We start from the raw sequence: 27,243 nt of genomic DNA on the forward strand, positions 1-27,243 counted from the left end.
TCTTTTTTTTTCCTTTTCTAGTTCCTAGCATAGTCTCTTATACATAGTAGGGATTTAACAAATGTTTGTTGAATCAAATTAAATGAAGCCTGACAAATGTAATTTGAGAGATTTTTGCCATTTAATATAAATAAAAGATTTTTTTATCATTTTATTAATATAGTTTCCATATTTTTATTACTATTTATCCATTTAAAGTTTTTGCCATTTAATGTGAATTTGATCCGTCAGTTTCTGTGATATGTTATCAACTAATCTGTCAAGTATTCTAAATTATAAAATATGAGCTCTTTGGGGAAAGTGTCCTCATCACAGATTCTTAGATAAGCCCATAAGACTAGAAAAGGGACCATAGTGACTTAGTCTAAAACTCCCTACCTCCAGGAGACCTGGATTATTTTTATTATATAATGGTGATTGGTCCTTTGTTCTAAAAAGACATTATCTCCTTAAAGAGTTCTGCTCAAAATTAGCAATAAATGCATAAAGGAAGAAATGATCATGCCCAGCTGCCAATCTCATACTTGCCCAAGAGCAGGTAAAAATTGTAATAATGCAAACAGACTGAAACACAATAGAAGTTCTGGGAATGGATGAGATAACCTACGTAGTGTTTGTTAAATGATGAAGTCAAGTGAAAAGACTTGAAGACTGAGAAGAGAATCTCAAAGAAGTCAGTGGATCTAGTTATTTATTTAGTGTGTAGGGAAAAAACCTTGAAATGTTTAAGGATATTTTGGTAGTACAATATTTTCTTTATACTGGTGATGAAGTCAAATCACAATAGCTTTCAAAAGATTGTACTTGTCTATATTGTACTTTGTTTTTTTAATGAAATGTTACCTTATTTAGGAATCTGGAAATTCTTCAGGACCTTCACCTGGTGCTAAGTTTTCCCACATTTTACAAAAGGATGCCTTTCTAGTATTCAGGTCATTATGTAAACTGTCAATGAAACCACTATCAGATGGACCACCAGACCCAAAGTAAGTCACCTAGCTATTTTCTTAATTTAATAATGATGTTGTCCTACATTTTAAATTTATTTAAACTAGTTAAACTGCAAGATCTTATTTTGTTTTCACTGGGGCTCAATTTAATTAGAAGAAAAAGAAGCCTCAGCAAACATGGTTTTCTGTTTTCTAAGGATGATGGAATAAGGAAAATAAACTTTAAAAAATTAAGATTAGGTTCTGAAAACTCAAGTATAAATGCTACTGATATATTTACCCAATTGTTGCTCTCAGCCTTCTGATAATTGAGAAGAGACCTGAATTTGAAGAGCATCTTATTTTGAAACCTTGCCATACCATATATATCTAACTAGCTTGAGCAAGTTATTCATATATTCTGGGCCCCAGTTTCTTCTTTCCCTGTAAAAACTGAGTGGACTGGATCACAATTTAAGATTGTAAGATCATATATTTAGGGACTTAAGGACAGTTGGTTTAACCTCCTCATTTTACAGATATCAGTAATTGGCCCAAGGTTATAATGGCAGCAAATAAAAGAGCAAGTTTTGAACCCAGGTTGTCTGATTCCATCTAGCAATTTTTTTTCTACTGAAAATGACTTCTGAGGTCTTTTCTAGGTATCCAAATGATGACCCACTAATTTTTTGGTCCCTTGTTCTTTACTGCTTAATCTTTTCTAAAAACTACAAGCCCATTCATCTCTCTTCCTCTTCTGCTCCTGAATAATGCTAGAAAGTCACATAACTCTCTTTTGAGTATCACTTCATATCTCTCAAATTGGCTAAGGTGACAGGGAAAAATTATGATAAATGTTGGAGGGCTTGTGGGAAAACTGGGACAATGATGCATTGTTGGTGAAGTTGTGAATTGATTTAAATATTCTGGAGAAAATATGGAACTATGCCCAAAGGGTTATCAAACTGTGCATACCCTTTAATCCAGCAGTGCCATTACTGGATCTGTATCCCAAAGAAATCATAAAAGAAGGAAAAGGACCCACATATACACAAATGTTCATGGCAACCCTTTTTTTGGTGGCAAGGAATTGGAAGATGAGTAGATGCCCATTGGTTGGGGAATGACTGAGTAAGTTACGGTATATGAAAGTAATAGAATATTGTTTTATTAAAAAAAAAAATGAAGAGACTGATTTTAGAAAGGCCTGGAAAGATTACATGAGTTGATATTGAGTGAAGCAAGCAGAACCAGGAAAACACTGTACATAGCAATAGCAGGATTATGTGATGATCAATTATGATAAACTTGGTTCTTCTCAGTGGTTCAGTGGTCCAAGGAAATCTCAATAAACTTTGGGTGAAAACACCATTCATATCCAGAGAGAGAACTATGGAGACTGGATGTAGATCAACAAATATTATTTTCATCTTTTTTTTCATGTGTTTTTTCCCTTTTAATTTTTCTCTCCCAACGTGATCCATTTGGAAATATGTAAAATATGATGTACATGTATAACCCCCCAAAAATGTTTTTAATGTAACTGGAGAAAATAAAAAGAATAAATTAAAAAATTAAAAGAAAGTTACATAACTGTTCTAACTAAGCCCATCACAGATTTATTTAAATTAGGTAATCTTATCTTGGTCCTCACTGCTACATGGATTCATTTTGATCTTCCTTGATAGATTCTCTACTTGGTTTGTCATACCACCTGTTTCAAACATTATCTTCTCCAGTTCCACCTGGGACATCTACCTCCTCCACTACCTGATCACAGTGGGCTTTACTTCATAAATTATAGAGAAAGCTAAGGCTAACTGCCATCATTTTCCATTTCAGATTTTCTTGTCATTCCTATTTTTTCTTTCTTTGCTCCCACCTCTTAAGAAAGAACTAATCCTCTTTGCCAAGGGCAGTCCTTGAATAGAGAACTGTGCTCTTGTTTCTTTTCCTTTCCAAAGCCCTGAGGAGTACAAATAATCCCTTTGACCATTTTATTTCCTTAATTTTTAATCATTCTCTAGCCACTGACTCCCTTCTTGCTGTCTGTTTGACTCTTCTAACCCCTCAAGCCATTTGCCCTTTATCTCTTATCCATTCCACTGCCAGGTTCCTTGAAAAAATTCACCACACTCTATTCTCATTTCCCATTCACTTCTCAACCTTTTCCAATCAGATTTTTATCTCTGAAACTGGACTGAAAATCATTATCTCCAAAGTCAACAACAGTATCCTACTTGCCAATAATGATGTGCCTTCTTTGACCCCTCCCCCCTTTTTGACAACAATACCCAGTAGATCAGCTAGAATCTATTTAAGGCCTGTTATGTACTAGATATTGTGTTAAATACTGGGGATACAGAGAAATGCAAAAAGCAGTTCTTGTTCCCACTAAGCTCATTGTTTTATGAGGGAGACAACATGCAAAAAAAAAAAAAAAAAGTACAGGATAATTTGGGATAATCTCAGAAGAAAAAAATTAGTAAGAATAGGAGGATGAGGAAAGGTTTTTTGTAGATAGTGGGATTTTAGGTGAGACTTGAGCAAGGTTAGGCTCCTAAGAGACCAAGATAAAGATAAAGAGCTTCTGTTTCAGTCATGGATTATAATCACTGAAAATGCTCAGAGTTAGGAGACAGTGTGAAGAATATCAAACATACACTAGATTCCAACATCTTTGGAGAGGGGGGAACAAATTGTAAGAAAATTTGAAAGGTAGAAGTCAGTCAAGTTGTAAAGGAATTTTAAATACAAACAGGATCTTACATTTGATCCTGGAGGCAAGAGCCAATATTGTTGTTGAATGGAGGATATGAATCAGATTTGGGTATTTTAGGGAAAAAAATCAGTTTGGCAACTAAATGGACAGACAGAGTGAATTAGAGTAAGAAGATACCTTAGTTAGGGATACCATCCAACTGGTTATTCTAATAGCCCACTTGTGAGGTGATAAAGGTTTGCACTAGAGTGGTTGCAGTGGAGTCAAGGATGACAATTAGGTTGTGAACCTAGGTGATTGAGACGATGGTATCCTTGACAGTAATAGGAAAATTTGTAAGACAAGTTTTAGGAGAATATATGAAGAGTTGAGTTTTGGAAATGTTTAATTTAAGATTTCAATGGAATATATGTTTTGAACTCTCAAAACTGCAATTGGAAATACAAGACTGGAAGTGAGGAAAGAGATTAGGGCTGTACAAGTAGATCTCAAGAGTTGTCTGTGTAGAAATAAACATTGATGTGGTCACTAAGTGAAGTAATATAAAGAAGGAGAACAAAAGAAGATCTGGGACAACATGAATAAAAATCCAGCAAAGGAGACTGAGAAGGAATAGTCAGATAGAAAGAGAATCAGGAGAGAACAATATCATCAAAACCTGATGTTTCCAGGAAAAAAAAATGTGATTGACAGTATTAAAGGCTAGAAAGAGGTGAGGAAGGATAAAGATTGAGAGAAGGCTGTTAGATTTGGCAATTAAGAAATCATTATTAACTTTGGAGGAGCAGTTTGGGTTGAATAATGAGGGTCATAAAGTCAAACTTTAAAGAGTTAAGTGTGAGAAGAGAAGAAAGGAAATAAAAGCATTCAGATGACTTTTCCAAGGAGTTTAGCCACAAAAGAAAAAGAGGAAGAGATACGGGATGATAGCTAAATGGAATCGATTGATTAATTGAGGGGGCTTTGAGTATATGGAGGACATATCGTCATATTTGTAGGCAGTAGGGAAGCAGCCAGTAAACAAAGAGTGAGAATTCATATAATAAAGACAACAGCTTGCTAGAAAAGTTGGATGGAATGAGATTGTTTATGCAAAGAATTTGTGTAGGCAAGGAGAAATAGAAATTATTTTCATGTCATGGGAGTAAAGAAAGATGGTCGCAGAAAACATCTAAATGATGTAAAAGAGGGAATTCCTCCTTTCTTTTTGGCTATCTCTTTGGTTTTTAATGTGATAACATCTTTTCTGTCATACATCTTTTCCTATTTGGCTGATAATATTCTTTCCAGTTCCCTTTGCTGTGTCATTATTTGTGTCTTGGCCGACTGTAATGGGCCAGAATTCTGGAGAAATGTACTTGAAACAAGGATTCTTACAAGGTGTTAACTCGGTGGAATTGATAATACAATGATTATTTAGTTTAGCATGGTGATTAATAGTTCTCTAGTTCAGTACATGTACTTAATACTTAATATAGTTCTACAAGATTCACACCTACAATGATGTAATTATAATAGAGTATATAAGAGCCAACAAGGACTGGAGGAGAGAGACATTCCATCTTTGATCAGGCTCCTGGTAGCTCTCCTGCTTCTTGCACTTTGGTTTAGACTTTGAAATATACTTGGAGAAACAGAGGACTGGAGGCTGGAACTCAAGCTCCCGGATTGAGACAGACTTCAAGACAGAGACTGTCATAGTTCCTCTCTTGCTTCCTCCACAGAAACCAAGACATATTCTGGAGGACCTCCAGAAAGCTAGTTGAGCCCCAGGTGAAGGAGACAGACTGTGAAGGAGATAATAAAGAATTTGGACTTTATCCCTGGCTATTCTCATGGTGATTACTCAGCTGAAACAAAGGCTGGTCCAAAGACCTCCAGAAAATTAACCAGAACATTATACCTAAGTGTTCCCCAAGCTCTGTCCTTGGCTCTCTTTTAAAAATTACTCTCTCTTAGTGATCTCATAAGCTCCTCTTGGTTCAATGATTAGCTGTATGCAGATGATTCCTAAATTTACATACCCTCATTTTATCTCTGATAAGAATTTTTAGTACTTATCATTCCCAGCATGCATCTTCATCTATATGCTTTGTAGGCATATTGAATTCATCATTGTCCAACTGAAACAGCTAAGTGACACAGTGGATAGAGTATTGAACTTGAACTGAGGGGCAGGATAAAAGTCTGTATATAATGTTCATCAATTTGAGCAAGGTCTTTGATAGTGTCAGTCATGAGGACTTGTGAAAAAATCATGGCAAAATTTGATTGCCCAAAGAAATCTATCAGTATTATATGGCAATTTTATTACAACACATTTGCATGGGTTCTGAATAATGGACAGTGCTCTTGTGCTTTCCCAGTCACCATTGGAATGAAGCAGGGTTATATGCTTTATTCCTATGTTTCCTAGCATGTTGTTTCTAGCAGTGTTGTCAGTGAGGATGAGAAGGGTATCAAGGTCAGCTATGGCACTGATAGTAAATTATTTAACTTGAAAAGGTTAGAAGTCAAAACTAAAGTGGAAGGAGAGTTGGTACATGATTTATTGTTTGCACATAATTATATACTTAATGCAACTAATGAGACTGAGATGCAAGAAAAGTATTGGTCAGCTAGCTCTCTGCTATTTGTGCACATTTTGATCTAATAATCAATACCAAGAAAACCGATTCTCCACCAAACAGCAATTCCTTACATGGAACCATTGGCTATAACAAATGGAAAAATTTTGAATGCTTTAGATAAGTTCACTTAACCTTGGCAATACATTTTCCAGGGATGAAACTTCTAGTTTCTGATTAAAAAAAAAAATCATCTCATTTTTGAAACAGTAGGTATATACTTCAAGAGGGAAATATTTATTCACAAGGATAGTATACTTTAATGACAATAGGAATAGGTATTATTTTTCCTTACACAGTTTTCCATAATATAAAAACTAATTTTTCAAATATTTCAAGTAGTTTAAATATATAGAAAGTTTAAAAAAAAGGTCATTATTTCAAATGCTAGAATATTCAGATGACAAATATAAAATGTGCATTTTAGTGTTAAGTATTGGAATGCCTTTTATAATTTTAGGTATGGTTATTTAGTTTTGATTATGGAAAACTTTTACTTGTCATCTAAAGCATTTTTTAATATAAAACTTCTCATTAGTTATCTTAATAAGAGAAAGAGGGACAGGAAACTGGAGAGATTCTGATTGAGTAAAGGTGAAAATTCTTTGAATATTAGTGTGATTTTACATTAAAGGAATCATGGAATCTGTCTTTTAAAATGCTCCTTTTAGAGCGAAAACCATCTGACGTGGACAGGTTAGACATTCACATCCAGGTACTAAAGTATGACTGGTTAAAAACTCTTTGTGATTAATAGTTTTATGAAGTTTATAATTACATTCAGAATTTTCTTTAATGTTTCCAACTTTCTTACACTTTTAATGCTGTATTGCAGTATCCTAAAGAAACCCAGATGTTTTGATTTGTGTCAGGTGAAGCATCTATACTTTGAGGGTTTGAATATTATGTATTATTTGTTACCAGATTTGGAGTTTCCTGATAGTAGTTTTTAGATATGAATTTTGGGAATTCCAAAGCAGGATAGCTTACTAAAGTTGTTCTTAATCTGTGGGGTTTAAAATTGAACTCTAATTTATATCTCTAACTTTTATCTAGTATTCTTTATAGCATAATCAACCTTTAAAAATGCCTTTTACTGAGAATTTCTATTATTTAAAAGTTTTTGTGAAATTATAGATAGAACTTTGAAAATAGGTTCTACATTCTCATGGCCTGAGACTTTTATTATTTGTTTTTAAATTTATTAGGGATTCAATTAGTAAGAATTTATTAAGCCATTATTATATCCCAGGCACTGTTCTAAGCTTTGAAATAATAAGAAAGGCAAAAACATGGCTTCTGCCATCCATGAACTCATTTTCTAGTGGAGAGCAGTATACTGTGTACATGGAAGAGACACATACATTGTAAATGGAAGGACATATTAGAAGGAAGACTCTAGCATTGACAAAGTGCAGAGTTTTGCTTAGGAAAGGCCTCTTAGGAGCATAAGTCTTGAAGAATGCCACAAGAAGCCAGCAGGCAGAGGTGAGGAGTAATTATTCTAGGCATGAGAGATAGCCATTAAAAAAAACCAGAGCCACATGTATGAAAAAGAGCAAATAAACCAGTATAACCGGATTAGTAGAGTACAGGACAGATGAGTTGATGGATTCACCAGAAGACTCATGGCTCTATTCTGATTATCTTAAACCAAAAGAAAATGGGAAGAGTGAAGAAAAGGAGTGGGGTGTCGGGGTGGTGTGAGGAAGGAACTCATGGCAGATGATCTCTTTTCTCAGTAAAGTAGGAGTTGACAAGTTCAGGAGGAAAGGGAAAATTACTAGGAGTTAACCTATGAGGTAGATAGGTAGTGAGTACAGTAGATAGAACACTAAGCCTGGGGTCAAGAAAATTTGAGTTCAAATCCAACCTCAGACATTGTAAAAGAGGAATAATAATAGCACCTACCTCCCAGGGCTATTGTGAGAGAATCTATTGAGATAATATTTGTAGAAGCAATTAACATAGTGCATAGGTGCAGTATAAATATAATTATTATTAGGAGGTCTGAGAAAAGAGGGACAAATTTGAAATAACTACAGATTATTTTAAAATTAATGTTATCCTGTCTAAACCATTGTGGCATATTAGAACTCATACTGGTACTTGGATTTCAAATTGAAATTTATTTTTGGATTATTTTTTAAAATCTTGTCCTGATAGAGAGATAAAGAATTTGAATTTGAGAGAGACCTAAGTTTCAAATATAGCTGATGCAAAAATTATTGTCCTATATAGCTTATATGTTGATGTATTTTGGAGTATATTTATTCTTTGCTTGGGGGTATTTTTTTTAACCTAAGGAGGAAGATTGGTAGAGTGACTTGCAGATTAACAGATGCTTGCTAATTTAAAGAAAAATTTAAAATATTTAATCTCCTGAGGGCTTCATAGCATAGCAAAGCATACAACTGCTATGTATCGTAGGTCACATTCAACTTCAGAAAACATTTTCATACAGTAACGTGTTTTCATTGTGTGCTTTCAGAATTAAGTTTGATAGTATATAATAGGATATGTCCTTTAAATCTTTTTCTTTTTAGATAGGATGACACTTAACATTTGTGTTTTTTTTTTCCATTTTGAAAATTTGTATAACTGTGTGGAATCGGGAAATATCTATAGAAGAAACTATTCCAATTTAACAGGCATTACAAAAGAATTGTGATCAACTTTGTCACCTATTTGTGCATTTTACTTTACATTTCAGGTCTCATGAATTGCGATCCAAGATCCTTTCACTGCAGTTACTTCTGTCCATTCTACAGAATGCAGGACCTGTTTTCAGGACCAATGAGATGTTTATTAATGCTATTAAGCAGTATCTATGTGTTGCACTCTCTAAAAATGGAGTTTCATCTGTTCCAGAGGTTTTTGAGCTTTCTCTTTCTATATTTCTTACCTTGTTGTCAAACTTCAAGACACATCTGAAGATGCAGATTGAGGTATGCTTTGCAGATAAATCTTAAACTTTCTATTTGTAACATATAACATATTGTATATCAGGAATGCATTACTTGAACAACCACATAACATTAGACTGTTCATTTTTAGCAACATTAATTTTTTTTAAAATAGACTAATTGATAGAAACTTTGTATATGTTTATACGTATAAATATGTGCGTGTGTGTGTGTATATATATATACATACTCACACATGTGTCTATATATGTATCCGTATGCATACATGTAATTGTCTAATGGCCATTATGATTCGTCCTTAGGACCATTTTTCAGCTTTAAATTTTATAGTATAGTAAATTTGTTTGTCCTGAAAGAAAAATCTTAATTATGCTCTCTGCCCTAGTATTTTTAAAAATTGTTTGCAAAACTAGTTTAGGCTCACTCATTTGTTCTTCTCTTCCCATTCCCGAACTTTAACACACAGTTTTTATACAAGATACATGGAAAAATAATATCAAGGATGCATTTAAATTTGAAGTTATCAACTATCAGAAAATCTTTCAAATTTATCTTTTATAAAAAAATTTTCAGATTTGTTAGAATGTCTAATGTAACAATTCTTAATTTATTTTCACAAAAACAAACAGTTGTGCTATAATATTACATAGGCATTCCTAAAAATCACTGAGCCATGCAGAATTGCTCCATAAAAACCACAAGGCTTACGAAAACATGAGGTTGGGATATAATACAGAAACTTTGTCAAGGACACATTTAAAAAAAATAATCAGGAACACATGTTAAAATATATAAGAAATATATAACTATAATAAATAATAATGGGATCCTGCAGTATCAAGATTCAGCTTGGCCTGCAGCCAGTTTCATACAGCCAAACTGTAAGTCAAGGACAAGGGTCCTGGCTGCATCCAAGGTGGATGGAGGGAGAACAGAAGTGCATGTGTAAAACAGCCCTCCTCTGCCCACAGCTCCTACTGCAACCAGAAGATATTCAATAAATATATAGCACTTTACCTTCAAAAAGACCTGAGGGTTTGTGCAGGTGAGCATCAGAAGGGTTGCAACTTGGAAGTTAATGTGAAGTGGTGGTCAGTGATTTATCTAAATCAAACTAGATCAAATATGAAAAGAGTATATTGATATTTGTCCTTAATAGATTAATCATATTATTATATTTGCATTTTCAAAACAGTTAGAGCTATCTCATTTTTCTAAAAAGAGAATTTTGATTGCTTTAGTAGAAATTTCTTCTAGCTTACTTCACTTTTATTCAGTCAACAAACATTTAAGTGTATGCTTTGGCCAGGCTTTATGATAAGACTTCATTTAGAATTCATTTACAAAACATTAAAGTTCATGACTTAACTGAGTTTTCATTCTAGCATTCAAGAAAGCATGTATATATGCACATATGTAAATATTTATAAGGTACAGACAAAATCAGTGTAAATGTAATTTGAGGGTAAGACATTAGTAAATGGCAGGGAACAACTCAGGAAAGACTTCATGTAGGGAACAGCCCTTGAGCTGAGCTTTGCAAGCAGCTAGATATTCTTAAGCAGAGATGAGGATATGTGTGCCTTATAGACATGGGAGACAGTCTTGCAAAGACATAATGAGTGGAGTTTTGTATTTAAGAAACAAGGGAGGCTGTTTTGGCTAAACTATGAACTGCATCAAGTTATAACTGCAAATTATAACCAAAGGTAAGATATGTTAGAACCAAATTGTGGTGGTCTCACAGTACCAAAAAGAAGAGTTTAAGAAGAAGTAATAGGGAACTACTTGAATTTATCAGCTAGGAGAATGACTTGGTCACACCTGTGCTTTAGGATTATCTCTTATGCTGCTGTCTGGTGTCAAGGTATAGTACTTGTATGTTGTCTCAAAGTCAAGCTCCCTGTTTTCTATTTAATTTTTTAAAAAATCTAATATCAGTATACATGCATGATTTTTTGTTCTGTTGTTCAGTTGTCTCTTTAATTCATTTAATTCATTATATGGGGTTTGGATTTTTTTTTTTTTTTTTTTTTTTTTTTTTTTTGATGAACAGATCAAGTGACAACCTAATAGTTGATCACTTAAGTAAGCATTAAGATCATATTTTTCAAGAAATTTTTGGTAGTGGAAAAAAAATTATAAATATTCTGTAGTAAATTTGGATTTAGTACCTTATAGATATGAGAATAGAATAAGTACTTTCTATTTAAAATTACTTCAGTATATTTTAACCTTTTTTTTTTTTTTTTGGACAGGAAACTTTCAGAGAAATTGTTTCTAGTGTCTATCTTTGTTAGTTTGCAGACTTCCTATATGTTAAAAAGAGATGGTGAACAAAACTTGCAACAATTACTGATTGTATGACTCATTTCTTTTATATTTTATAATGTGTTATTGAAAATCCAAGCATTATTTCTAGAATTGAGAACTATATTTTATTGCAGACTGCCTATTTTAATTTGATCTTTGAGATTTGATCATTTGATCATTTCTCTGTAGAATTTCAGAAATCTTTGATTTTAATCATGTATGCATATGTACATACATATAAATATATACTCAAATATATTATTCCCCTTTTCCCTATTCAAATGACCAGTACTCATCATTTTTCATATTAAATTTTAGTAATAGTCTCTTTATTGTTCTCCCTGCTTCCATTCTCTCTCTTATAATCTTCAACACAGCTCCCAGATTAATATTTCCACAGCTGAGGTCTAAACATGTCTTTTCCTTATTCACAAATTTTCAGTGACTTTCTGTTGCTCATGGATCAGAAATAAAATTCTCTTTTAAAGCCTTTAAAACCTTCCACAGTCTGATTTCCATCTACCTTTCCAGACATAATTCATACTCATATTTACATACTCCACATCTCAGCCAAACTTTCTGACCAATCCTCCTAACTTAAAATTACATTTGCAGTGGGTATACCTTTGCACAAACTGTCTATATCCCATGGTTGGAATATACACTTTCCTGACTTAGAACATACTCTCTGCCCTTAAAAATTGGGGGCTTCTTTTCAGAATCAAGTTCAATCTCCTCAATCAACCAACCTCTTCAATCTTTTCATGGCTCTCTCCCACCTTCTTGTTAGTGCTTTTCTCTTTCAGTTTATTTTTTATTTTACTTTTCTGTATTATATCACAACATTAGAAGGTGAGCTATTTGCAAATAGAGCATATCCTTTTGTTTATCTTTTATCCTTATGACCTCACACATAGCATTATGTTCATTGAATTAAAGGCTATGTTGGAGTCGACATATTCATTTGACCTTTCTGTCTGATCCTATAAGAGCCCCTTTTTCTCCTTACTGATTGCTGGCACTGTGACAAACCTTATTCAATAGAATCTTCCAGATGAATCATTTTATCCTCAATGCAGTTTATAAACCAGTCAGAAAGACTCTAGCTTCATATCCAGTATTTGATTTTGGACAAGTTACTTAATTTCTTTGTTCTTTAGGCAAATTTTCCAGAACTTCAAATTCTATATGTGTTGTGATTTGCTTTGATGGAGACAGTTCCTTATTTGGACCAAACTAGAGATCTTTCACATATTCAAATGATCCTAGACAAAAGCTTTTACTGACACTACTTTGGGATACAGTAGGTTTTACTCTTGAGTAAAAACAGGGTGATCATTTGCTGAAGATTTTGTAGATGTAAAGATGATATTCTTGTTAGCATAAAGCTTGTACTTATGATGGGTTTCCAAAATAGGTACTCTGTAACTCTTAAAAATAATTTACATTGGGGGGGGGAGGGTAACTAGGTGATGGTGTGGATAGAACACCAGCCCTGAAGTTAGGAGGATTCATATCTTTCTCATGCTGTATAATTTTTACCCAAGTATTCCTTCTTTCTAAATGTGTTATAAACTCCCTACCTAATGTACTAGAAAGAAGCCTTTGTCAGAGTGTGTGTGTGTGTGTGTGTGTGTGTGTGTGTGTATGTTTATCTATTTTTGTGTGATGTTCTGCTATCCATTACTCATTCTTTATAACCAGCTTACCATTTTTTCTAGTTATACATGTTCTTGATGTATTTTATATTATGTTACTTCTTAAAATATTTTTGGTAATATGCTACTGCCTTCCTAAGCATATTCTCTCTTTTCATTGCTCTCTGGGATCTTTGATTTTTCTGCAACTTCAGAGACATCCTTTACTCCTCAGTACTACTCTCTCATCCTACTTATCCATTTAGTTGCCAAGTCTTTTTCTATCTTCTTAGTGGTTCTCACAGATATCTCTTTGTGTTCACACATGACTACTACTCTAGTTCAAACCTTCATCATTGCTCACATGCCCTATTATAATAACCTCTCATTTTGTTCTCTCTTCCTCAAATAACTTTTCTTTTCAGTCCATTATCCATACAGGTGCCAAAGTGACATTCCTAAAATCCAAGTCAGCTCATTTTGCTCCCTTACTCAACTTGCAGTGGTCTCCTGTTGTCTATGGGATCAAATACAGACTTTTGAAGTTTTTCAATACTTAGCTCCAAATCATCTTTCCAGGCATATTACATGTTACTTGGCATTATGTACTCTGCAATCCATTCAAAATGGAATTTCTTAATGTTTTTCACACACGACATTCCATCTGTGTCCATCCATCCATATCCTCCCAGAATTCCTGGTTTCTCCTTACCATTTTTTCTTCGCATCCCTCCCTTTCTTTAAAGCTTAAGTCAGGCTCTACTTCTTAATATAAAACCTTTCTTGATCCTATCATCTGCCTAGTGTTATATGAAATCATCTTATATTACTTTATATTCACCTATATATGAACATGTTGTTTCTTCCAGTAGATTGTAAGCTTCTTGAGGACAGAGCTGTTTCATTTTTGTCTTTATATTCCCAGCACCTAGCATAGTGCTTGGCACTAGGTAGGTGCTTAATAAATGCATTCTGATTGATTATTCCAAGTATCTCTATTTTAAAGCTACTTTATTTTATATATTCTTAGCACCCCATCTTCCTTTATCATTTCACCTGTGTTCATTTCTTGGGCCTTACTTTGTTAGCCCTATTTTAAAGGAATATGCTTCTTTAAGGATCTTTTGTCTTTTTATTTATTTTTTCGCTGATGTGTGTCTTAGAGACTATAGAAACCTAATAATCACAGGTGATAATCCTGGTTTTCTTTTGTATGTCTAAGATTACCTTACATGTTAACTGTACTTATCTATTACTGTTTATTTAGGCTTAGAATGTAGAATATAAATAGCAAAAATATTGTTTTAAAGAAATGACTCCTTTTCAAGGAAATGACTGTGATGCAATCCTAAATATTTATCTCTATTATTTGTTAGGTATTTTTTAAAGAGATTTTCTTATATATATTGGAAACCTCTACCAGCTCATTTGATCACAAATGGATGGTTATACAGACATTAACAAGGATTTGTGCAGGTATTAAAAAGAATTCTTAAATGTTACCAATAAGTTAATATGTTTGAGAATTTTTTTTTAATTAACACTGTTATGCTTTTACAGATGCTCAGAGTGTGGTGGACATTTATGTAAACTATGACTGTGATTTAAATGCAGCAAATATATTTGAAAGACTAGTTAATGATTTATCAAAAATAGCCCAAGGACGGGGCAGTCAAGAACTTGGTATGAGTAATGTTCAGGTAGGAACTTTGAAAATATTTACAAATTTTAACTATATCAAACAAATAATGTCTATCTTTTCATTTTTTAAAATTCCTTTTTTTTAAAGAGAATTTTTTTTGCTTGATATTTTTTTAAATAGGAATTAAGCTTGAGGAAAAAGGGTTTAGAATGTTTGGTGTCTATTTTGAAGTGTATGGTTGAATGGAGTAAAGATCAGTACGTGAATCCAAATTCTCAGACAACACTTGGTAAGCTGACATTTTAAGTAATTAGGTTTTTATATTTTGAGTAATATTTTCTGGATAGTTGGAATTGCCAGTAATTTACTTCAATGGAACTATGTCTTTCACCTTGTTAAGAAAAACACTTCCTCAAATTACTTCTTTGTGTGACTGATCACACAAAGTAATTTACTAAAATCACAGTAATTTACTAAAAAATTACATGTCTTTTAACTAATTATCTAAACATTTGTTGTAAATCGCCCTTAGATTCATACTTTGATTACCTTGATAATATGGAGATATTTTTAGTAGTTTAGGAGAAACATTGCAGTACCTTGAACATTTTAAGTAGTTTTAATAACCTAAAATATTGGTAATTTGTTCCTTTGGGTGAACCAATTAGCTTTATTTAGATCAAAAACTCTACAATCATTGGCTTGTGTAATATTATGTGAATGTTATGACATAAGCAAAAATTGTAAGGTAAAAGATTTATGGAAACTTTTTTTGGGAAAAAGATATATCTCTCTTTAAGAAATCACAATACATAAAAATGTGAATTGTATTTGTTTACAATGCCATGTGGCAACCAGAAAGGTAATTTAATCTTAGACCACTCCAAAAGAAGCGTATTGTTTAGACTTAGAATATGACAGTTATTACTCATTATGCTTTATCTTGGTCAGATCACTTTAGAAATACTGTACATTTTTTGAGTGCCAGACTTAGAGGGATGTTGACAATCTGGAATTTGTGTAGAACCTAGCTTCTTAAACTGTGGGTCTTGACTCCATAGGAGGTTTCATATCTGAATGTGGGTGTCAAGAAATTATGATTTATTATTCGTTTTTTGCTAAGACAATTGGGGTTAAGTGACTTGCCCAGGGTCCCACAGCTAGGAAGTGTTAAGTGTCTGAGGTCAAATTTGAACTCAGGTCCTCCTTACTTCAGGACTGGTACTCTACTGTGCCACATAGCTTCCCCTTGATTTTTTTATTAGTAAATGTTTGATTTATATATTTATTTTATATACCTGAATATCTGGGGTAATGTAAAAATGTCCCGGACAAAAAGGGATTATTAGAGGAAAAAGTTTAAAAGGCTCTGGTGTAGGAGATAGTGAGCAGGATGATTTCTGTCAGTTGAAGGAACTAAGGAGATATCTAGCCTGGAAAAGAGAAGACTTGCAAAGACATTAGTGATCAGATATCATATAGAAGAGGAATTAGATTTATTTCGATTAGTTATCTGGGGACATGATTTGGAAAAATGGGTAGAAATTATAAGTAGACAGATTTCAGCTCAATAGGTGGAGGAACTTCCAAGTAATGAGAGTTGTTTCCAAATATAATGGTATAATGGTATTGCCAGGTGTTCAGTTTTAGGCTAGGCAAACATGGAAAATTAATATAAGGAGATTCAAACTTACAGACATTGACTATATAATCTCTGTAGTCCTTTCCAAAAATTCTGCATATCTATGAGTCTCTTCTCCTCTTTTCCCCACCCCAAATAACTATAGTGGTAATAATATTAACTAGGTTTAAGGCAGTCATTAGAAGTTGAGAGTCAAAAGAATATGAGTATTTCAGTTCACATCCACATCCACTTGTTCAAAGAGCGTTTTCTTCCCATGTCGGTCACAGTCACTAAACTCATCAGCACAAAGTAGAAGGCAGAAGAATTTTCTGCGTTGATCCATTGAGCATTAACATGTTTCAGATTTTGCTTGTGTAAATTGCACATGTCTTAACATATGATTCCTTTGAGGTAGGTAGGAAAGTTTGCTATTTTAAGTAATTCTTGTGAAAAAGTTTTGTAAAGCAAATAATGCTTTTATAAAATAACAATTTGTCTTAAATTTTTTAAATTTTTGTATTATATTTCATATGTTCTCTAATGGGTCATATTTGTAATTTCTTCCTTGGAACGGCTTTTCATAAAACTTTAATTACTCGAAATATAGGAATTATGAAAGTGATATACAAATGTTGTAACAAGCAGATCATCTTGGTTAACAAGCTGTGTCCTCAAGTCAGTCACTTCACTTCACTTGTGGGATGTTAACTGTAAATGGGCCCTTTTAGCTTTAACATCTTGCGACTCATGTGATTAGGATTTTGGAAAAATAGTAACATAGTTCAAAGTTTTTCATAGCATATTTTTATCAGAATTTTTTCAGTTTTGCTATTCATTTTTGTAGGTCAGGAAAAACCCACAGAGCAAGAGACAAATGAAACCAAACACTCTGAGACAATTAACAGATATGGAAGCTTAAATTCTCTGGATTCTACAGCATCCTCAGGAATTGGCAGCTACAGTACACAGATGTCTGGCACTGACAATCCAGAACAATTTGAAGTCCTAAAGCAACAGAAAGAAATCATAGAACAGGGGATAGATTTGTAAGTGTCAAATTTAAAGTGACAACATGATTGTTTTTGGGAAGGACAGACCACAATACTTCTGTTGGAGGGGTTGTAAATTCTGAATGTGTTGAATGATCTTTACTTTCTCTCTTCTTAAACACCTCATGAATAGTAGTCACCTGGATCTTGGCTATTTCTCTAGCTATTACAGTAGTACCTCATTTCTTGTATCTTCTCTAACATTCCAACATAAATAATTTCAATGTATATATTTGAATGAGTTATGGAATACACACTGTATATACTCTATGATTATCATTAGTAAATTTTCCCATTTTTCAATTAGTTTAATTCATGTAACTAAATATTGAAATATATTACCATGAATGCAGGTGAAGGGGGTTCACTTTTAAAGCATGTAAGAGTACTTTCCAGATGTTACCTGTTGCTTACTTTCCAAAAATAGGCCTTAAGATTCCTCCCTATTTGGATCATAAGTGTACCTTTTTGATTCCTAGTTTTAAAAAAAATGTTAATACATTGATCTTATGACCAGCTCCTACTTCAGCTAAGCTGGTATGTATACCTGACTTTACCCCAAAATAATCTAGTCTTTTCTGTCATCTCTTCAAACTTGCCTATGTTGTTGCAGTCTCTATTCTGTGATTTAGAGCTCACCAAGTTGCTTTGCATCTGTTTATACATACCTGAATTTTTCAGATTTTCCACCCCTTTTTTCTGCCTTATGCCATTTTTCAAGAGCTATCTATCATGCATCTCTACTTGTCCCAGTCACACACTTTGTTTACCAAGTGCCGTTCTTTACTTCACAGTACATTATTTTAAAACCAAACTTAGAAAAAACAAAATCTTATTCATTTTGATCACAGGTCTAAAAACAACTCACATTTTTTATTTAATATAGATATTTTCAGCTCTTTTCTGGGTAGAATTTACAATCTCTTTTGGAGGATGGGACATTTCATTTTTGTTGCTTTTTGTTTTTATAAAGGTAGGATAAGCCCAAAAAACATATCTTCTGGGTATAGTTTCATATAAATTATGTTCATACTGTAAAAGTACACTTTTTCTTTATAGAATTTTAAATACCATTTTTCATGGGTTGATAGAATAATTTAAGAAAATTATTCTAGGATTTTTTTTTTCATCTACTAGTTAGTGTGAGAGATAGCATAGCTAAAGTACACTGAGCGCCTAATCCTATTCTTGTAGAAAAGTCACAGAATTCAAACTGGCAGATTTAAGAAACAATTGTTTCCCCTGTTTTCTATAGAGTTCTAAGTTCTAGAGAAAATGCAAAAATAAGAATGCTATTTCTTACTTCATTTCAGTCTTTATAGTTTAGAAAACCCTGTTAAAATTCAACAACTTCAAGTAAGATATTGTCTATTAAAAAACTTTTATTAGCTGACGATAGCCAGGTGTGTTTGTGGTTTAGGTGGTGAAGGAAGAAGATGGGAAGGGAATATATTCTGGAGGCTAAACTAAACTATTTTAAAATCCTTGGCATAGAAAATTACTAATATGGAAACATTTTACATGATTGCAAGCCTATAGCAAAAAGTAATCAAGCAAATTTTTATAAAATTTGAAACTCAAAACTTAAAAAAATATATCAAATGTTAAAAATTGTTTTCACTTGTAATTGGGGAAATGTAAAAAAACAATTTAAATGATAATAATAACAAATCCCTGGCATTATGCCTCTAAAATTATAATGTATGCCACCTTTTATTCTAATCCCTGGTTTCTTTTTAATGATTCAGCATTTTTTATGTTTTGATTTATTTTTAAAAATATTTTCTCAGTTGCATTTAAAACATTTTTTTACATTTATTTTTAAAGTTTTTGAGTTCTAGATTCTCTCTTTCACTTCCCCTCCATTAAGAAACTTCAGGTGAAGTTTTGCAAAACATTTCCATAGAAGTCATGTTGTGAAAGAAAACAGATTTCCTACTTTATATGAAAATAAAAATCCTCAAGAAAATTAAAGTGTTTTTGTTTTGTTTTGTTTTGTTTTTTAAGAGAGATTGAGAAAGAAAGAGAGAATGCTTCAATCTGTATTCAGACAAAATCAATTCCTTCTCTGGGTTTGGATAGTATTTCTCATTGTAAGTTCTTCAGAGTAGTTATGAATCATTGTACTGCTGAGAATAGCAAAGCAATTTATAGTTACATTGCTATTACTTGTATTACAATACATTTCCCTTTGCTTGAGTGTATGGAGGACTTTTCAGGATTTTTTCCTGAAAACATCTTGCTCATTATTTCCCATAGAACAACAGTATTGCATCACAAACACATAGCACACTTTATTGAGCCATTCCCTAATTGATGGGCATCCCTCAATTTCCAATTTTGTTTAACTTTGAGAAAAGAACTGCTATGAATATTTTTGTACATATAGATAATTTTCCTTTTTTTTTTAAATCTCTTAGTTTTCATTCCTAATATTGGTGTTGTTAGGTCAAAGGATATGCATGAATTCCTGTGGGCACAGATCACATCTTCTGATCGTTTATCAATTGGGGCATGGAATTATTTTTTATATAAATTTGCTTTTTTTTCTTTTTTTTATTCGCTAGTATTAAGAAAATAATTTTGTAAAGAAAAGTTTGTAAATTTGATCTTGTAAAATAAAAATGCAAAATCTTTTACACTTTTTTGAAGAAACAAATTTGACAACTTATAATAGGATAGCAGTATAACAGCAAATAGAATGCTAGGTCTTTAATCAAGAAGACCTGAGTTCAAATCCAGCTGTGTATGACCTTGGGTCAGTCATTTAAACCTCTGACCCCAGTTCCTTCATCTTCTTTAAAATGAACTGAAAATGGAAAGGGCAAACCACTCCTGTATTTTTGCCAAGAAATGGGGTCATGAAAAGTCAGACATGACAGAAATAACTCAGTAACAGTAATCTACAATGATGTGTTGATAAAATACTTTCTATAAATTCAATGCATTTCTTTATAAGCCAAAAACTGTTAACAAAGGACAGTAGCTATGTGAAATTAATGTAGTGTAGATTAATTAAATGGCAAGGGAAACTTTATTCTAAAAGCACTATTGTAAATTGTAAATCTTCATACTTCAGATAATGAAAATTAAGGGTACTGGCAAACAACATTGTTTCCCTATTGATACAGATCAGAAAGTAGTCTATATAGCACATAGAGAAAAACTCTTCAGCACATTTTCCTTATTAATTGTAATGATTGTGTATAGATGCTGCTTGTGGTTTTGGTGTAATATTTTGAGGCTACTTATCACAAAAAGAATAAAAGTGACGGGGTATGATAAAATATTTTTTTACATGATTACTATTGGATATTGTGACGTAGTTTCTATGTTGCTTTGGTTCCTTTAGAAAGGTAATTTATTATAATGTAAGATTTTTTCACAGTATACATAAAGTGTTCTGTTTTTTATGTTCATATTACTATTACTATCATCCAGATTTAATAAGAAACCAAAGAGAGGAATACAATATCTGCAGGAGCAAGGGATGCTTGGTACTTCACCTGAAGATATTGCCCAATTTTTACATCAAGAGGAACGATTAGATTCAGTAAGAACAACTTTTTACTTCATTCTGACTTGTTTTAGGAAGCTTTGTTTTAAATTAATTTTACTTAGTATGTTATATCTGCTTTAAAATGCCAGCCTTTGCAGTTAAATATATTTAATCCAAAAATAACCCAAATATAGTTAATCATTTTGATCTTGAACCTGAAAATATTTCCCTTGATATTTTGGAATTTTCAGTTAACTTGTTTTGGAGGGATGGGAAGGCAAATATGATTAGCAGTTGTTTTCATGCTTGACTGTAATAGTTAGAGACTTGTGTATCTTTTATCATAAATATGCATATAAACTTTATAAATGACTTGCAGATGTCACATTTTTAGTATGGCAACTTGTATTTTTGTTTATTATTCTAGACTCAGGTGGGTGAATTCCTGGGAGATAATGATAAATTTAACAAAGAAGTTATGTATGCATATGTGGACCAACATGACTTTTCAGGAAAGGACTTTGTTTCAGCCCTCCGCATGTTTTTGGAGGGATTTCGTCTTCCAGGAGAGGCTCAGAAAATTGATCGGCTAATGGAAAAGTTTGCTGCAAGATACTTAGAATGTAACCAAGGGTAAGTAAGATGAGATGATTTATGATTACATAAAATTATAAAATCAACTAAAATTTGTAATGTGGTTCTTCATTATTTTTCAGACAAACCCTTTTTGCTAGTGCAGATACTGCCTATGTTTTGGCTTACTCAATTATCATGTTGACAACAGATCTTCATAGCCCACAGGTATATTGTTTTTCTAAGTTAGTTTTCCAGTAATTATTTTAGAATAAAAGAAGGAGTTTTGAATGTAATCCTATGAAATTTTGACTTATTTAAATTAGCTGCTTAAATCACTACTCTGTTTAATTCTTGTTCTGATCTGTTCTATTCCAGTTTTTCTTTGGTTCAGAGGATAAGAACTAGAATTTACCCATAAGTACTTAACATTTATGGCTATCTTTCTTAATGTTTACATTTTCGTCCAAACTGCTGAACCAATTTGTTTTTTAAATGATTTTCCTTATTGCACTTCTGATTGTTCTCTTTAGTCTTTCACATCCAAAAAAGTCTGTAGTGAATTTAAGCACTTGTGATTGACTCAAAAATAGTTTGTAAAAAGTAAAAATTGAGATTTATTCTAAGTTGAATATTGCAGATGAAGGCATTTGAGATTGTTTTTGCATTTCTGCCACTCACTTGCCATAACATATAAAAATATTTTTACATTAAAAAATAGTAAATGCTAAGAAATTTAAGATAGTTTTGCTGCTTTGTGATTCTATGACTTATTTTCTCTGATACTGATCATGATAATGATGATAGTACAGTGATAATGGTTTAGCCATAATATATTCTATTTTCAAGTGGCGCTTGTTGATGAAAAGAAAAAACTTAATGGTTTTAGTTTTTTATTTTATTCCTTTTTTAACCTTTTACTTTAAATATATATTTTATAATCTTAGGGGTTTGTTTCTATTATGCAATGAAATCTTTGAATGACAGCTTCTGCATTAATTCTATCTTTTTAAGAATTTCTTTAGAACTTTTTTCTTAGAATAGTCTTAATTTTTATCCTTAAGCTAAGCTAGTATGTGAAACACTACGTAGCAATTTTTTTAATGCTTCTATGTTGATTTCTCTGATGAACCTGAAGTACTGAGACTTATTTAAATACTCCTTTATATTCTTCACTCTATATATGGTTTCTTCTTTGAGTGAAGATAATAGAAATCTGATATAAGATTTTTCTATAGATATATAATTGGTAGCATTTCTTTCCATTGTAGTCCTGGGTCAAACATAACAGGGCATAACTCAAGAATTTCTCATACTTTTTATATTTGTAAGATTTCTCCCCTAGGAATACTACTTGATTAGGAAACAGCATTGGGCTTTGAATGAATCCTTTGCCAAACTCATCACATTTCCCATGCTTTTTCTCCCTGAGTAAAATTTTCTAGTTCATATAAACATTGAAGTTCTTGAAAAATGTTTTTGTTTTTTGAAGATTTGATCTGAATTCTTTGATATAATGTGAACCTTCTGGTGAAATGACTTTTGTGACAAACATTTCTTCTATCCTTTGAAAAGTTTTATTACAGTGTTTCATTACAGTGGAAGTGATTTGGGGTTTTCAAAGATTATACCAGCCAAACACAAATTCCAAAAGATTCTATGAAGCTCTAAATGTTTTTCAGTCTTTCCTGTGATAGAATGCCCTTATTCTCTAAGAGCCAGCCTCATTCTGGAGCCCTTCATCATCAGATGGCTGGCCACTGGCTCATGAAGTTTTTATCCATGGCAGTAGGGAAAAAAATTATAAAATGACCTTCAGTCTGCTATAGCTATCTTCTTTTTCAGCAGCAATAGTGATAGAGTGGTAGAAAAGACCATGACAGATGTCAAAATACCTTTAGTTTACGTAAGGTTCTCTTGTATAAAAAGAATAATGAAGAATTGTACAGTTTTAAAGTCCTAGATAAACATTACTTTGATATTCTTTGATGTGTGGTCTTTGTCCTGTTTCTAGTGAGTTGATATGCTCCTGGAGATACTGAAACCCGTCCATATGGACATTGTCACTATAAATGGAGCCAGAGAACATAAATAAGTTGTAGCTAAATGGAAGAATGCCTCCCAGGTTCTTCTTTGAGAGGCAAGTGAAGGAGTTGGCAGAGTTTGTTTTATTCAATATATTGCAACAAAAAGCATCATTTCATGGGATATTTTTTGGTCATATCTTGCGGTGCTCATGCTGACTCTAAACAAATAAATCTATAGAAAGATAATTTCTGCTTATGCATCAGCAATTGTAGGTAATAGATTTGACAATATTCCCACAATTAAAGCAACATGTAATTTAATACAGTTACTTCAGTGCAAAAATATGTGGAAAATGGAGGATAACCAAGAAAGCACATTAGAAGATAAACTTATTGATTAATAAATGAAAGAAGCAAAAACTTGTCAATTAGCTAGCAGTTCTGTGTTAATAATATTGTAAATATTTTTCATCAGGAAGAGTCACAAAATAATGGACATTACGAGCAACATGATAAAAAGTGAAATAAACTTTATCAAACAGATATAAAAAACGTAATTACCAGTATTCTAGTCATTTCAAAATAATAAGTTATGTTCCTAGGATGGCAAGTCTATACAGAAGTATATTGATACTGGGCATAGTTAACTTGATCATGGTTTCAGAGATAGAGGGAAGCAAGATATACAGATAGCCACAGGGCAGCTTGTGAGAGGTAACTGGGAGGTGAGAAGTAAAGGGAATTTGACTGGGATTAACCTGTCCCTCTCTAAGACTGGGACCCCGTAACAAAAGAGTTAAGACTTAATATTTGCTTCTCTTGACATATGACTGGTGAAAAGAGGATCAGAAAATAGAGATAACAGCAAATTGGACATGATCTGCCAGCATTTCTATACATGTTCTCATCACTGAAAGTAGAACTGCTACATTTAAATACGTCAGCCTCAGATAGAAAGATAGTGAATTATCCCAGTGTACTTGGAAAACGTGGCATTTAGTCAAGTAGAGGAGCTAGATCTAACCAAATGCATACATAAGATATTTTATATAATATATATGATATAATTATGTAAAGATACCTAGGAATCAATTTTAAAGATATTTCAGAAGAGAAAAAATTTTGTGTAGTCAAGTATATTCATAATGTATATATGAAAATGTAATAAGTAAGCTTTTACAGGTGATTTTCTGTAGCATTTCCTATCAATATCAAACTAATCATAATAAAGAAAGATAAAAGCTTACTGAAGGTATTGATCAATAATATGGAAGATACTCTGCTTGGAATCAAATTAGAAATCTTTTGATAGAGATAGTCTTAGATCACATTTTATTATTCATTCTAAGCTCTAAAAAATACTTCAAAATTTCTTCATCTAAATTTGTAAAAAGAGATCCAACTAATAATCATTCTCACTGGAAAAAAATTTGGATAAAAAATGCACTTTTTTAGATTTCGTAACCAGCAAACCCAGAATATCCATGTGTTTTACATCTGTGTATGTACACACACACACACACACACACACACACAATACACACATTCATTTACACATAATACAGTCAATGAAATATGATCAGAATCTTATGTATACTAAAAGAAAACTCATTTATTATAATCTTTGTAGTTGGTTTCCAAAAAAAAAAAAAAAGATTATTAGACCTTCAAGTTATTTTAGATATTGGCTAGACCAATCATTCATTTTTCACAATGAAAGAGAATGGAATAAAGGGCACATATAGCTACTAATAATAGTTAGCATTTATATAGTCATTTACAGATTGTCTGATTTTTATCCTAATAATTATACTGGGAGGTAAGCGGTATTATAAACCCCATTTTACAGATGAGAAAATTGAGGCAGACAGAAGTTCAGTAACTTGCCATGGGTCAGTGAGGAGGGACTGAACTTAATGTTTTCAATACTCCAAACCCAGTGCTCTCTCCATTATATCACCTGGCTGTCGTAATATTCTATTAAGTAATGCTATTTGATTTGCATAGCAGCGATTTTCAAGCTAAGGTCTCCCTATACTTTATGTTCATTGATTTTTCTCTTGAAGATTATGCCTCATATCTGTAACGTCTTCACATTTTCCATTCCTTTTTTTTTTCACTTTTTCAAAGCTTCTCCAAATCATTTATCAGAAGTAATGTTTTCCATTTCTTTGTTTAATCAAGTTTTCCTTATACACCTCAAAACTGAAAGAGATAAATATTTTTGGGGGTTGTTGTTGTTGTTTATTTATTGTCTTTTACTTTTACTTATATACATGAATGCCTAAGTTTGAGATTTATGCATTCCCAGAAGCTTCTTTGGACATATATAGGCTTTGGTACCCACATACTAGGCCACAGGATACAAATTAGGACCCTTTGCCTAGAGATTTGAGGAAAGCAGATTTTAGATCAATATGAAGAAAAAACTTAGAGTGGTTGAAATTTATAATAAGCTTTTTTTCATAAGGATTGGAGTCACTTGTCACTGAATGTTTTTAGGTTAAAACTGAACTTTTCAGAGATGTTATAGAGATGATCTCTGAGGAATTTATATACTCCTAACTTTAATCATTCTGTCAAATAAGCATTTATAATAGTTGTTTCTGCCTTTTTGATTGTAGATCTTTTTGATTACTGAAGTAATGTTGCTGAGCTATTAAAATGGATCTTCTACTTCTGTTCTTTTTTAGTGAAATCTATGCATAGGTTAAAATTTATTTTTTAAATACCTTTATGGCAAAGATTACATAGTTTTTGTTATTTTTAATCTTGATTTTTGGTTTTATAGCTTTGTGTGCTTTGGGGTTGTTTTGTTTGTTTTTTTTCTTTCCTTTTCTTTATACCTATTATGTATAATCACATTCGAAGTTACCAGAAAATGTACAAAGTACTTTGAAACTTCGAAGTGCTTTATAAAAATGAACTTAATTAACATTGAGGGTACAGGTCACTGTAGTAGAAACTATTTTCCCTCTTCAGTAAGATAGTTTTTTTGTCAGTGAAATAGAAGAAAACTCAGTGACACAAAGTGACCACTTTTGACTGCTATCTTTGTCTCCATTTGTATCACTTGAACTATCATAATCTTTGAGAATTAGTTGTTTTTTTAACTTTGCACTCTTTGCTAAATGTTTGAAATTAATGCATAATAAAATTAAAGTCCCATTATTTTCTACATTTTTATTTAAAGTTAAAAACTATTAAGAGACCTAACTTTATAAAATGATTTTTTTTGAGAAAAGAATAGTATAGTATAGTAGTATGTATATATATAGTATAGTAGTCATGAAAAGTTGACCAACTTGTTTTTAAAGATATTAAAAATGGCTTTCAAGTGAATTTCTTATGTGACTTTATTATAGCTATATTTCTGTATTTTCTACACAAACTGTCAAATAGTTTAATTTTATTGTTTCAGTTTTTTAAAATTGAGTTTAGATGTTCTAAAGGCTTTCATTCCAATCCTATATATAGACAGTATTATATTTTGTCTTCCCCATTGCAGTGATGGTTTTCATTTTGCACATAAGTATTTTTCACTCATAGTAGTAAATCACTTGCTTAATTTTCTCAGATTTGACATTTAGATGAATTCTAACAATTTAGTTATTTATTTTCAAATGTTCCTTTTCTCTGAACATCTTTGTAGTTAGAGTACTTATTATGTTATG

At 32.2% G+C, this 27,243-nt stretch overlaps 1 protein-coding gene across 1 annotated transcript in view; it reads left to right on the forward strand.

Annotated features, from left to right (window-relative positions):
- Positions 1–27,243, forward strand: part of ARFGEF1 (ADP ribosylation factor guanine nucleotide exchange factor 1) — a 147,325-nt gene that overhangs the window by 60,272 nt on the left and 59,810 nt on the right. The window contains exons 9-17 of the mRNA XM_031946292.1: positions 853–986; positions 8,992–9,226; positions 14,532–14,631; positions 14,716–14,855; positions 14,978–15,086; positions 17,266–17,467; positions 20,912–21,023; positions 21,397–21,602; positions 21,686–21,770. Coding sequence (XP_031802152.1) covers positions 853–986; positions 8,992–9,226; positions 14,532–14,631; positions 14,716–14,855; positions 14,978–15,086; positions 17,266–17,467; positions 20,912–21,023; positions 21,397–21,602; positions 21,686–21,770 — 1,323 coding nt within the window. The remainder of the gene's footprint in view (positions 1–852; positions 987–8,991; positions 9,227–14,531; positions 14,632–14,715; positions 14,856–14,977; positions 15,087–17,265; positions 17,468–20,911; positions 21,024–21,396; positions 21,603–21,685; positions 21,771–27,243) is intronic.

The sequence above is a fragment of the Sarcophilus harrisii genome, chromosome 1 (assembly GCF_902635505.1).
Source record: "Sarcophilus harrisii chromosome 1, mSarHar1.11, whole genome shotgun sequence".
NCBI lineage: Eukaryota > Metazoa > Chordata > Mammalia > Dasyuromorphia > Dasyuridae > Sarcophilus > Sarcophilus harrisii.